General features: G+C 47.5%; 1 protein-coding gene across 4 annotated transcripts in view; it reads left to right on the top strand.

The window, feature by feature from the left end:
• USP4 (ubiquitin specific peptidase 4) overlaps positions 1–13,137 on the top strand; it is a 45,816-nt gene that overhangs the window by 25,570 nt on the left and 7,109 nt on the right. For 2 of the 4 annotated variants that reach the window (XM_036868101.1, XM_036868102.1), the window contains 7 exons: positions 1,659–1,817; positions 2,688–2,912; positions 3,678–3,761; positions 5,204–5,298; positions 7,708–7,899; positions 8,530–8,618; positions 12,674–12,901. In XM_036868101.1, the coding sequence (XP_036723996.1) occupies positions 1,659–1,817; positions 2,688–2,912; positions 3,678–3,761; positions 5,204–5,298; positions 7,708–7,899; positions 8,530–8,618; positions 12,674–12,901 (1,072 nt within the window). Of the gene's footprint in view, positions 1–1,658; positions 1,818–2,687; positions 2,913–3,677; positions 3,762–5,203; positions 5,299–7,707; positions 7,900–8,529; positions 8,687–12,673; positions 12,902–13,137 lie in introns of all 4 variants that reach the window. The other 2 variants (XR_005021757.1, XM_036868104.1) reach the window with 2 other exon arrangements.

Here is a 13,137-nt window from a genome sequence, read left to right as displayed (position 1 = left end):
ACAGCGGCATTCTTTTTTTTTCTTTCTTTTTTTAAGTTTTTTTGATGTGGACCATGTTTAAAGTCTACTGAATTTGTTACAATATTGCTTCTGTTTTATGTTTTGGTTTTTTGGCTGCGAGGCATGCGGGATCTTAGCTCCCTGACCAGGATCGAACCCACACCCCCACATTGGAAGGTGAAGTCTTAACCACTGGACCATCAGGGAAGTCCCTACAGTGGCATTCTTTAAATGGTTGACACCCTAAGCAGACCATAAAAATTCAATCTAATTTCCAGTATCATCTGAAGGGTGCTCCCAGGTTCTCTGAGACTGGAACGTATACCAACTGTGGTTTGAGTTGGGTCCCCTAAGTTAGGAATTGGGCTGACATTGTCGGATGTTGGTATGAGGGGAAGTTCTCACTTGGGTCCCTCAGCTAGGAAGATGGGAAGATGGGTGATCTGCATTGGGCACTTGGAGCACCTCAACCTTCCATTGCCCTGAATGTTTTTCGCTGCTGAGGGGGAAGTGCCTTGCCTCCATGTGTTGAAATCTGGAAATCCTGTTTGGTTCAAGGAACCTTCATGAAGCATCTGATTCACAGAGGAAAAAAAATATAGCACCTAAGCTCAATGAGAAAATTAAAATGTTAGATTGTTTACTGAAATTGAAAACAAATTCTTTTCATTCCCATGGTCACATTAATCCCTGGGAAATATATGCAAATTACTATTCCCAGAGTTTCTGTTTCTGAAGGTCTGGGGTGGGGCCTGAGAAGGTGCATTTCTGTCAAGCTCTCAGATGATGCTAATGCCACTAGTTGGGCACTGCACTCTGAGGATCAGTAGTGTAGAGCAATACAAGGCAGACACTTATTTAGGGCTAGGAGGGCTCTTATGTACAGTGCGCTTATTTAGGGCTAAGAGGATTCCTCTGGCTGATGCAGGTACCATTTGTAAACTTTTTAGGGAGACTCTGAACCAAAGAAGGTGGTTGGAGAGGGATTCGTGTCTGTACTTAGGAGATGTGGCTACTGAGGGAGTCACTCTTTACTCCTCTCTTAGGGTAGTGGCCCAAGTTCCAAGTCTGTAGTTGTCCTGGATTTCAGATCTTAGCCCTCTTCTCTCTGGTAGGAACTGCTGACCTTTAGGCCCTTGAGGAGTTAATCAGGCTACTGGAGCAAGGGTGTTCTCCCTTACGGTACCAGCAGACTGCAAAGTTATTTATTTATTTATTTTAAAAATAAATTTATTTATTTATTTTATTTATTTTTGGCTGTGTCAGGTCTTCGTTGCTGCATGCGGGCTTTCTCTAGTTGTGGCGAGCGGGAGCTACTCTTCGTTGTGGTGCGCGGGCTTATTGCTGTGGCTTCTCTTGTTGCAGAGCATGGGCTCTAGGCGCATGGGCTTCAGTAGTTGTGGCACATGGGCTCAGTAGTTGTGGCTCGCGGGCTCCAGAGCGCAGGCTCAGTAGTTGTGGCGCACAGGCTTAGTTGCTCCGCGGCATGTGGGATCTTCCCGGACCAGGGCTCAAACCCCTGTCTCCTGCATTGGCAGGCGGATTCTTAACCACTGTGCCACCAGGGAAGCCCAAAGTTATTTTTGATGACAATTTCCTATCTGACTTCACTGGTTCTTTATAACTTATGCCTTCTGATGTGGTTGCTTTTGTTGTAGACTCAGGTGGGACGTTTTGCCCCTCAGTTTTCTGGCTACCAACAACAAGACTCTCAGGAGCTGTTAGCCTTTCTTCTAGACGGATTGCACGAAGATCTGAACCGAGTGAAGAAAAAACCGTACCTGGAGCTGAAGGATGCCAATGGGCGGCCAGATGCGGTATGATATTGAAGACTTTTGAAGAAAAGTATTCCAAAGAAGCTGCCTCCTACTGGGAGGTGCAAGGGCATTCTTCTGGTCTTGGAGTATTGGTGCCAGGGCTCTGGTTGCCTCTCACTGTTGTTTGTGACGTGGACGTGAGGTCTAATATGGAAATGTATTGCACGTTACAAAGGGGCTAACTCTAGTTACCCCTGATGCTCCCTCTTGGGCTTCTTCAAGTTAGAGTCAGTTTGTTTAGTATAATTACATTGGTGAACCAGAGACTAGGGTACCCTGAAAACTGTAAAGTGCCTGTAGTGTGGGCCCTTGGGATTATTAAAATCCATTAAAATCCATCTATGATGATTAAAATAGTTTGTTATTAATATTATTAGGGCACTTAAATTTTTTTGCCTTGATTTTCAGATCTATGAAGAAGGAATTTAGTATTTAAGCCACCTATCACATTGGGATGATCAATATGAATACTTCAAAGTAGCATTCACATCTTAAAGGAAAAACCATGAGCTAGCTGAACTATAGCATAAATTAAAAGCTCACTGAAGGGACTTTGGATCATTGGAAGCCCTATAGGAGGCAGTCCTTCCCCGGTCAGGTCCATGTGTCCACAGTGCTCTCAGTTCGTCTCTGTCCCGTAGATCCTGCATCAGCACTTGGTTAAATGTAGGATTGGGCATGGAGCTGGCATGTGGAATGAGTTTGGTATGCTAAGAGCAGTCCTGGCCTTCACTGGCCTGGACCAAGTTCTTGGCTGCACAGACTGCCTCACAGTCTGTTTCAGATTTTGCTGTGAATCATTCTGGATGCAGAGGCTAAGAACTGGGGGGTGTTGAGAATGTCTTACTTATCCCCTTTGCTTTCTTCCAGGTGGTGGCAAAGGAAGCCTGGGAGAATCATAGGTTGAGGAATGACTCTGTGATTGTGGACACGTTCCATGGCCTCTTCAAATCTACCTTGGTTTGCCCAGAATGTGCTAAGGTTTCTGTGACCTTTGACCCATTTTGCTATTTAACTCTCCCACTGCCCTTGAAGAAAGATCGAGTTATGGAGATCTTCCTGGTTCCCGCTGACCCTCGCTGCAGACCGACCCAGGTAAGAGAAATCGTCACCCTCATGGTACCCCTTGTTGTGAGTGGCCTCCAGACCCAGAGTGGGGCTGCTTCCATCTGTTGCAGCAGCAGCTCCATCAGCTGCCTCTGAAACCCCTTGGCACTTGGCTTGAGTGTGTGCCCTTGTCCTCCCTCAGACCTTTGTGTAATCCCATGTCATTCAGGCATATTGTGAAGGTTCTCTGGGCTTCTCTGTCACCTTTTCCCCTATGTTCCATTCATTTGACTAAAGGAACCTGGCTGATCTGCTAAGAGATCCTTGAATCTGAATGTTAGGGGACTAGAAACAGTACTTCCTTTGGTTATGTTCACCCCTAAATCAGCTAGGAGAGCCTGGCCAGAACAAAAGGCCAAATGAAAGGTGTAACAGGCCGGTCTTAGTGTCCAGCCCTGCTGATGGCTCACTGCATGCTTCTTCTGGCTTTATGACAAGGACTGGTTGGCAGTTTGTATAATTGTAACATTTCTTTAAAGGAAGTAGTGAATGGCTCTAAAAGGTTAAGAAAAAAATAAAGCAATGTGTAGGAGGGAAAGAGATGGTCCAGCTTCTGTGGTGCTACCTGAATAGAGAGGCGGGTGTTGATGCAGAAGACTTGCCTATTTGCTCTGCTGGCCACTCATCTGGGCCCTGACCTCACCACACACTGTTTCTGGAGGAGCACCTCTGCCCTCCATGATGCCTGCTCCTCCTGACTCATCCCACCCTTTCCAGAGCACCCTTGTCACCCCTCCCATCTCTCCTTTGCAGTACCGTGTGATTGTGCCGCTGATGGGGGCCGTGTCTGACCTGTGTGAGGCTCTCTCCAGGCTGTCTGGCATTGCTGCGGAAAACGTAAGGCGAGGTGTTCAGTGGCACTCAGCCTATTGGGGGCAGTTCATAGTCCTTTGGAGTTAAGTTTCAACCTTGTGGCCACTTTTGTGGGGTAGGTCTTATCGGCCAGCACACATGTGATTATATCTGGATGCCTCAGACCTCCTGGCCCTTGTTCATTGTGCACACTGTGCCTGAGTCTGTCCCTTCCAGCCCTGGGAACACTGTCTTTCCTCCATTGAGGACACACTAGCTATGGTCAGAGGGCCAGGACTGGGGATTTGCTCTCACCTTGCCTCCCCTTCCTACCTGACCTCATCTGTAATGTGAGAAGCTGGAAGTTCTTTCCTGTCCCAAACTCTGTAAGTCTGTGGAGTGACTTGATAGAAATCTTTATTTAAAAACAATTGCTGGGACTTCCCTGGTGGCACAGTGGTTAAGAATCCACCTGCCAATGCAGGGGACACGGATTCAATCCCTGGTCCAGGAAGATCCCACATGCCGCGGAGCAACTAAGCCCGTGTGCCACAACTACTGAGCCTGCGCTCAGAGCCAGCGAGCCACAACTGCAGAGCCTGCGTGCCACTCCTGAAGCCCGCACTAGAGCCGGTGCTCCGCAACAAGAGAAGCACGCGCACCGCAACGAAGAGTAGCCCCCGCTCGCCGCAACTAGAGAAAGCCCACACGCAGCAACGAAGACCCAACGCAGCCAATAAATAAATAAATAAATTTATTAAAAAGTAAAAATAAAATAGAAAAATAAAAACAATTGCTCACACTGGCCTTTCTGCTGAGCCTGGCCCTGTGTGAAGGTGGGGAAAGTGAAGGCCTCTTGCTGCACGAGGATCCATCCTCCTGGATGCCCCCAGCCCCTCCCTTGTCCCAGACCTGGTCAGTGCCCTCCTGCTCCCCACTCCCCTTGCACCCCTGCTGGTTTCAGGTGGTAGGTCTTGGTGGTTGGGGTTTGGTCTTTTCTGCTATGTGCTGAGGATGGCTTGGGGAATTCCAGCCCCAGGAAACACCCCAGAGGATTCTGGATGACTGCTGGTCTCTGGTCAGCACTCACTCTCCACCATTCCTGCCACTGGAGGGCAAATCCCGTCGTAAACCTTGGGACAGATGTAGCATGTTTTCTGGTGGTGACAGCCATGCTGCTCCCCCTTGGCCCTTGGCCCCTGAGCTCTGGGGCTGGTTGCATCGTGATCTCTCTGGGGGCAGCACATATTTTTTCATTTGTGCCTGGGTTATTAAGTAGGTGTACTCTTTTTTAAAAAATATTTATTTATTTATTTGGCTGTGCCGGGTCTTAGTTGCAGCACGTGGGATCTTCATTGCAGCATGCAGCATCCTTTTAGTTGCGGCATGTGGGATCTTTAGTTGCGGCATGTGGGATCTTTAGTTGCAGCATGTGGTGGGTGTACTCTTATCCATCCTGTAATCTTTCTGTTACTGTTGGTTCTTAGATGGTGGTCACAGATGTGTATAATCACCGGTTCCACAAAATTTTCCAAATGGATGAAGGTTTAAACCACATCATGCCTCGGGATGACATTTTCGTGTGAGTACTCAGTGGTTTCTGCTGCAGGGTCAAAGGAAACATTCTAGAGGCTTTGCCAGTGTCTGTCAGTGTCTCCAGAGCAGAAGATCTGGCAGTTGGTGCTCATGTGGATTTGCCCCAACCCCTGGGTGCAAGAGATGGATGTTCAGGGAATTTGGGGCAGCCATCAATGCTAAGCGCCTACTGGCACTTCAGAGCTAGACATTCCAGATAATTCTCCTCAGCATGAACAAGGCTTTTGTCAACAGTTGCTACCTGTTAAGGCCTGTTCAGTGGTTCTGCAGATGGTCCTGCTGTCAGAAGTGCTTTTCTCAAGAAGAATCACAGCTTTGTAAGGGGCCACGGGAAGACAGGAGAAGGGACGCAGTACAGGGAGGGTCTCGTCCTTTCTCCCAGCCACAGGTAGTGGCTTCTCAGGCAGGTGCCATCCCAGATGACAGGGAAGGTTGATTTAAGCAGCCTTTTCCAGCGCTAACATCTGCAAGCCTTGAGACTCGGTTTTCTCATCCCTGTGGGGACAGGACACTCCAACTGCAGCTTGTCTCCTCAGCCCCTCCCAAGTCCTCTTGCTTCAAGGCTGCTTTGTGTGATTGTGTGTGTGTCCCTCTTCAGGTGGGGGTGGGGTGGGGGGGTGGAGTGTGAGCTTGTCTGAGCTCCCAGCAGCCGCTTGCTCAGGGAGGCTTGCATGTGGAGCACACCCATGTTGTCTCTCCCTCATTCCCTCTCAGCCAGAAACTTGCCTCTGCCGAGAACGGTTTTTAGGATTTTGTTACGGTTTTTGGTTTTGGCTGAGGAATGCAGTACACAAAGGAGGCATTTCCTTCCCTTTACATTTTTGGGGCCAATGACTTCTAGGTCACTCTAAAAGGAAGAATTCTTAACCACACCCAAGATCCTAGTTCTGTTCACACTTGCATAGGCTGCCTCCCCACTCACAGCCGTGTTCCCTTACTTTACTAATGGAGGGTGCCAAGGCTCATGCTGGGCCACAGGACTGGGACTGTCCACTTCTTACCCCAAGACCTTAACACAGTCTCCCTCAGTTCTGGAAACTAGTGTTCGCACATACCTGTGCTGAGAAGACCTGGGACATGACCTTGTGGGGAGGTTGGCAAACCACCAATGGAGGATTTTTCAGAGAGCTTGAGTGCCAGCCAATTGGAAAGCAAATTGCTTTATGATGAATTGATAATTGTCTTACGAAAACACAATTGTAGCATCTAATACTTTTTTGAGCATGTGATGTACTGTGCTACTGAGTTACTTAATCTTCACCACTACACTGGAAGGTGGGTGATCCCATTGTCCACTGGATAAACAGACTTAGAAATTAAGGCACTTGGCCTGGTTACAGCAGCCAGAAAGTGGCAATGATGGATCTGGAACCTGGGCCAGCCTCACTCCAAGGCGTGGTTCTTGACCATTATGCTGGACCCCAGGGTCCTTACCCTAGAGCATACCTTGGATGTTTTTGTGAGTTTTTCTTTGAACTCCTCCTGCATATACTATAGTCAGGACTGTTTGCCAGACATGTGGGGAGAGTTGTGTGTGTGTGTGTGTGTGTGTGTGTGTGTGTGTGTGTGTGTGTGTGTGTGTGTGTGTGTGTGTGTGTGTGTGTGTGTTTGTGTTTATAGTTTTCAAAAGTTGAATCAGTAAGTTTGTGTCTCCCCCTATAGGAAGAGGGAAAGACTACAGTTGGTTGCCAGCAACTTTGGTAACATCTGTTCCAGGATAAAACATCTATAAATCTCCTCAATCCCATGTATTCACTAAGTAAGACACATTTTTCAAAATCATTGATTTGTATTTAGCAGTTTCTTTGGTTATCTCTGATTTTTTAAAAAAATTAAATATGATTCTTTTACTTCAATGTTTTTGAAGAAAGATGGCAAACAGTTTTATAAATTTGCTTCCTCATTTGAAATAAAGAGTCTTTGGCTTATATTCTAGGTATACGTCGCTGTACAGTGTTTGGTTTTATTAAAGCGCAGGGCATTGAGAATGCCTTTTTCTAAAAGTTAAGCTCCTTGATGGGTGACAAAAGGTGAACTTGGGGGCTGGGCCCCCCCGTGTGCCTTTGTGTCTGAAGTGATGGTCTGGATGACAGGTGTCATCTGTGTTGAGTCCCAGTTGAAGGACCACAGAGTTTGAGGCCATGGTTGGGGGAAGGAGGATCACATTAGTCCCAGGTCCTGGGTTGTGTAGGTTCACCTTGTGTTAACAGTTGACCCTCTTTGGCATTCCTGACCCATCCTCTAGCATCGTCTTGGAAATGGTTTATCCACCTTTTGTACTGAAGTGCACTCTGTCCTAGTAACCGTAGTCCTGGCCACCATGTAGCTGCAGCTCAGATCTCCGTCTCTCACAGGGACCTGCCGCTGAAGGTGCTCTCTTGTGTGATTGACACAGGTACGAGGTCTGCAGCACCTCCACAGACGGCTCTGAATGTGTCACGCTTCCAGTGTACTTCAGGGAAAGGAAATCCAGGCCGTCGAGCACTTCCGCTGGGGCAGTGCTATATGGGCAGCCACTGCTGGTTTCTGTCCCCAAGCACAAGCTCACCCTCGAGTCTTTGTACCAGGCTGTTTGTGAGCGCATCAGGTTGGTGGTAGGAATGTGATTTGCTTGTTATCTAAAATAAGATAGGCCCAGTAAGAGTGACTGCCCCCTGCAGAGTGCCAGTGTTGACCCCGTGTGCTCACTTCTGTTAGAAATGTAGTTGTCTTGGCCCCTGGGAGGGCCAGGACAGGTGCTGTTGGGACAGAACATCTGGCACATCTGAAGCACCATGACAGTGAACACCTAAGCCTCTTCTAGTCCCTGGAATCATGTCTTCACACCTGTCAGTCACCTGCTTGAGGGAGTATAGTGCTTTGATGGCATTTTGTATTTGAATGTAATTTCTGAACTACTCCACTATCATTCTGAACCTGATAATTAACATTACTGGGAAATATTTTTTTAAATGATGGTGCCACGCAACGTTTATCAAAGATTTGAAACAGGCTTTCTCAGAGTCTTCAGTGCCCTGGTAGTTAAACTTATCTCTTAGGTTCCTCTCAATTTCTTGAAGTGTTAAGCCATCACACGAATTTTAAGGCCCTTTTATTTACATAAATTGCTTTGTGAATAGCTGAATATATAAATTAGGAACTACTTCAGGCTGAGTAGTGGAGAAAAATAGGTAAAGGTTACAACTAATGAACAATTTCTTTCTTTCTTCTTTTCAAGCCGCTATATAAAACAACCTTTGCCTGATGAGTCTGGCAGCTCGCCCTTGGAGCTGGGGGCCTGCAATGGCTCCAGGGGCAGCTGTGAAGGTGAGCGCACGCCACGCTGTGGGGCTGTGACTGACCAAATCCCTCCCGACCTCCCTCTTCTTCCAAAGGTGTTGTATACATGGGTGAGGGAGGCTCTGAGGCGGGGTTGGGGGCTCTGCCTAGAGAGCAGACCTGGAAGCCCTGTCTGCACCACTTCACTCTGCCAGAGCCCATTGTCCAACTTTGACACCTCGTGTAATCTTAGGCGTGGAGGCTGGGTTTCACCGCAGGGAGACTAAGCATAATAGGACTGAGTGACTTGCCCAAGGGTCATGTAGCAGAGTCAGGATTTGATTCTGACCTGTTGGGATTGCTGAGTACACTTGGCTGCCTTCACAACCTGGCTTGTGTCTGTAGAGCTTTTGTCTTGGCCCTTACCCATCACCATGGTCCAGCAGCCGCCCCTGGGGAGGACAGATGTCCTGCCCAGCCAGTCAGAAGGCAGAGACAGGTTCTCTTGGGCCTTTCTTTCTTTCTACCCAGGAAGCCACAGGTGGTAGCTGGCTCTGGACAGCTCCTGATGTGGGAGTGACGAGCCACAGTTGGAAAAGCAGTAGGATAGACTTGTTGCAAGAAACCCAGAGCCCTCAACATCCTTCTGTGGCCTAGTGCTCACAAGCTCATCTGTGACCAGGGAGCTGTGTCTGACCTGCACTGTGGCTGTCATCCTTCTTTTGGGGGCCTGCGTGACTGACTAGGTGGCTTTATTCCTATAAAACCAGAAATGTCCTCCAGTTCCTGTGCTTTGTGAATAGCTGAATATATATTCTCAGTTGAAAATTCAAATGCCCGGATTTCTGCAAGACACGCCTGGTCCTGGAAAGTGAGAATTGACATTAAAAATAATGACCAGAAGGCTCTGTCCTGAAGGGATATTCCAAATTGTTGGTATTATAGGTTGAGTATTTATTATAGTCGTACTCCTGTTCTTGCCCAGAATATCATGTTCTCCTCCCACGAGGGATGAACAGGAGTGTATTTTGTGCACAGGTCCCACAAGCAGACATGTTGGAGCTGTAGTGGTAGTCTCTGAGCAGACCTTGGGTGACCTGTGGGTTCTTAGTGCTCTGGAAGTTGAGGCACTGTGATTCCCAGCTTGAGGTGTGGGACAGACCTCAAAAAGTCACTTCAGCTCTCTTAACCTTGGTTTACCCATCTGCAAAATGGGATGATGATAACGGCTTCACAGAGTTGAGGTTACTGTTTAATGAGATAGTGTGGTTAGAGTATCTGGCACATAATAGATGCTCAGTTAATAACAGCATCGTGTCAGTATTTGCTGTTGTTACAATTAGCCTAGTTTCTTAGACATTCCATCTGTCAGTCTCTTGTTCAGTCTCTTGTTCTCACTGTCTTCTTTTGAATTCCATAAGTGAGCCTTGGTGCGTAGACTTCAGATCCTGTTTAATGTTGAAATAATTCTAACCTCTTTACTGCCATGGCTCCTTGTTAGGCCTGTGGTGGCTGTCTCCTGCTGAATCTCTGAGTGTCTTGGGCAGGGCAGTGTTTCACTTGCCAGTCTGAGAGCAGAGCAGGCTTATCTGGGCGTAAAAGGGGCAGTGCCACTGCTTCAGGAGTGAAGTGAGCTAATTGAGAAAGGAACCTCTGTGAGAGCTGAGGCTGGCAGTCTCATGCACACTGGCTGTTTCAGAGTCCTGCTTATGGGGACTCAGGTCACACTGTCATCCATGGCTGTGATGTTCCTGTGGCCTGACAGGAAACTGCTGCATTGTCCTGGGCCCAACTTGTCCTTCCTCATGAGAACTCCCGAGACACAGTCTTTGAAAGAGGATTCTTTTTTTTTTTTTTTTTAATTTATTTTTTGGCTGCATTGGGTCTTCGTTGCTGCGCACAGGCTTTCTCTAGTTGCAGTGAGTGGGTGCTACTCTTCGTTGCAGTGTGCATGCTTTTCATTGCGGTGGCTTCCCTCTTTTTTTTTTTTTTTAATTAATTAATTAATTTAAATTAATTTATTTTTTTTGGCTGTGTTGGGTCTTCGTTGCTGTGCGTGGGCTTTCTCTAGTTACAGCGAGCGGGGGCTACTCTGCATTGCGGTGCGTGGGCTTCTCACTGCGGTGGCTTCTCTTGTTGCGGAGCGCGGGCTCTAGGCGCGCAAGCTTCACTAGTTGTGGCTCGCGGACTCTAGAGCGCAGGCTCAGTAGTTGTGGCACACGGGCTTAGTTGCTCCGTGGCATATGGGATCTTCCCAGACCAGGGCTCGAACCCGTGTCCCCTGCATTGGCAGGCAGACTCTCAACCACTGCGCCACCAGGGAAGCCCCGGCAGAAGGATTCTTAACCACTGTGTGCGATGGCTTCTCTTGTTGTGGAGCACGGGCTCTAGAGCACAGGCTTAGTAGTTGTGGCGCACGAGCTTAGTTGCTCCATGACATGTGGGATCTTCCCGGACCAGGGATCAAACCTGTGTCCCTTGCATTGGCAGGTGGATTCTTAACCACTGTGCCACCAGGGAAGTCCCTGAAAGAGGATTCTTATGTAGAATATACGTCTTCCTTTCCTCAGTTTCTGTTTCTATTGCTATTTCCCCAAATATATAAACTTCATATTTTGAATCTTTTCTTCCCCCGTTACTTTTTTTTTTTTTTTTTTTTTTTGGCTACGCCATGCACCTTGTGCGATCTTAGTTCCCCGACCAGATATTGAACCTGGGTCCCCGGCAGTGGAAGCACCAAGTCCTGACCACTGGACTGCCAGGGAATTCCCTTCCCCTGTTACTTTTACATCACCTTTTGGAGTTGTCCCCATCTTTGTTGAAATTACTTATTTGATACCTTAACTTTCCCCTTTGACTGCCCAACAACAAAAATTATGATGAGCCTGATCATGGATTTTTTTATTGCAGCCATATATACCAACCAGTTCTCTGGAAACACCTGGGAAATTTACTTATCACCATGTCTCTAGAATACCTCTTTAAATTTCTTTTTTTAATATATATTTATTTATTTTATTTATTTATTTTTGGCTGCATTGGTTCTTTGCTGCTGCATGCAGGCTTTCTCTAGTTGTGGCTCGTGGGGGCTACTCTTTGTTGCGGTGCACAGGCTTCTCATTGCAGTGGCTTCTCTTGTCGCGGAGCATGGGCTCTAAGCACGCGGGCTTCAGTAATTGTGGCACACAGGCTCAGTAGTTGTGGTGCACGGGCTTAGTTGCTCCACGGCATGTGGGATCTTCCCGGACCAGGGATCGAACCCGTATCCCCTGCATTGGCAGACGGATTCTTAACCACTGTGCCACCAGGAAAGTCCCTAGAATGCCTCTTAAAACTTTTTTTTTCCCTGGCTGCGCGGCTTGCAGGATCTTAGTTCCCCAACCAGGGATTGAAGCCGGGTCCCTGGCAGTGAAAGCGCTGAGTCCTAACCACTGGACCTCCAGGGAACTCCCCCTCTTCAAACTCTTGAAACTCAGCAATCTCAAATGAATAAGGAGAAAAAAGGAGAGGAGGATCCTGTGTGCTGTGTTCCTTGGGGCCCATCATGGCGCCTGCACCTGAGAGACATGCAGTAAATACTTGTTGAAGGAACGGTCATCATGTTTCTTGTGGAGGAACTGAAGACCTTTACTTAGTATTTGTGTTCATTATCATATTTAAAGTTTTACTTTTAAATTGTTTCTTACCAGCCGGTTTTCTTGAGTATTGAGTATGGGTTTAATTTTGGTCCTTTTCTCTCTGTGTGATTAATGATCAAGTTGAAAGAGACTATGTGGGATGAAGCCCAGTAAAGTACCAAGTGGTGAGGGCCCCAAATTTAGGACTGGCAGGACTGCTGACTCACTTTTGTACCTTCTGGTGACTCCTTGAACTTCTCTGGGACTCTGCGTCCTCATCATGGAATAGCTGTGCCCACTTGCCTGCTTACCAGGTTGTGGGGGTGTCACATGTGAATTTAAGTGCCTTGTAAATGCAAAGGGGTGGATGTAGTTCACACACAGGACTGAATCTGGAAGGAAACACCACAGTTAGGTATGAAATAAAAATTGCAGCATTGAAATGGTGGCAAATTACATACATGTTATTTTTCATTTGTATGCTAGGAGAAGACGAAGAAGAAATGGAGCATCAGGAAGAAGGCAGAGAGCAGCTTTCAGAAACAGAGGACAGTGGGAAGGATGAGCTGGGAAGTGACCATGGCGAGACCACCCAAAAGAAGCTCAAAAGCCGGCCCTGCCCAAAAAGGCTTTTTACCTTCTGCCTTGTGAACTCCTATGGCACAGCCGACCTAAATTCCCTTGCAGCTGATGGGAAACTGCTTAAACTCAACTGTAAGCACTTTCTCTGACCTTTCAAACTGGGCTTTTGGGGACTTAGGATCTATTGGAAAATACTTGCACTCAGCACTCACTGACTGCACTGAGCTTTCATCATCTCATAGTGTGGCTCCAGGAACAGACACTTGTGTGATCCTTGGGTTAAAGCTCTCTAAAGACTGTTTCAGAGACATGACACCCCTCCGCACTTTCCCTTGGCCTTCTTGTCAGGCTTTTCTCTTCCGTCCTTG

This window comes from Balaenoptera musculus, chromosome 11 (genome assembly GCF_009873245.2).
Source record: "Balaenoptera musculus isolate JJ_BM4_2016_0621 chromosome 11, mBalMus1.pri.v3, whole genome shotgun sequence".
Classification (NCBI taxonomy): domain Eukaryota; kingdom Metazoa; phylum Chordata; class Mammalia; order Artiodactyla; family Balaenopteridae; genus Balaenoptera; species Balaenoptera musculus.
Note: the sequence above shows the minus strand (reverse complement) of the source record. Positions and strands in the feature narration are given on the sequence as shown.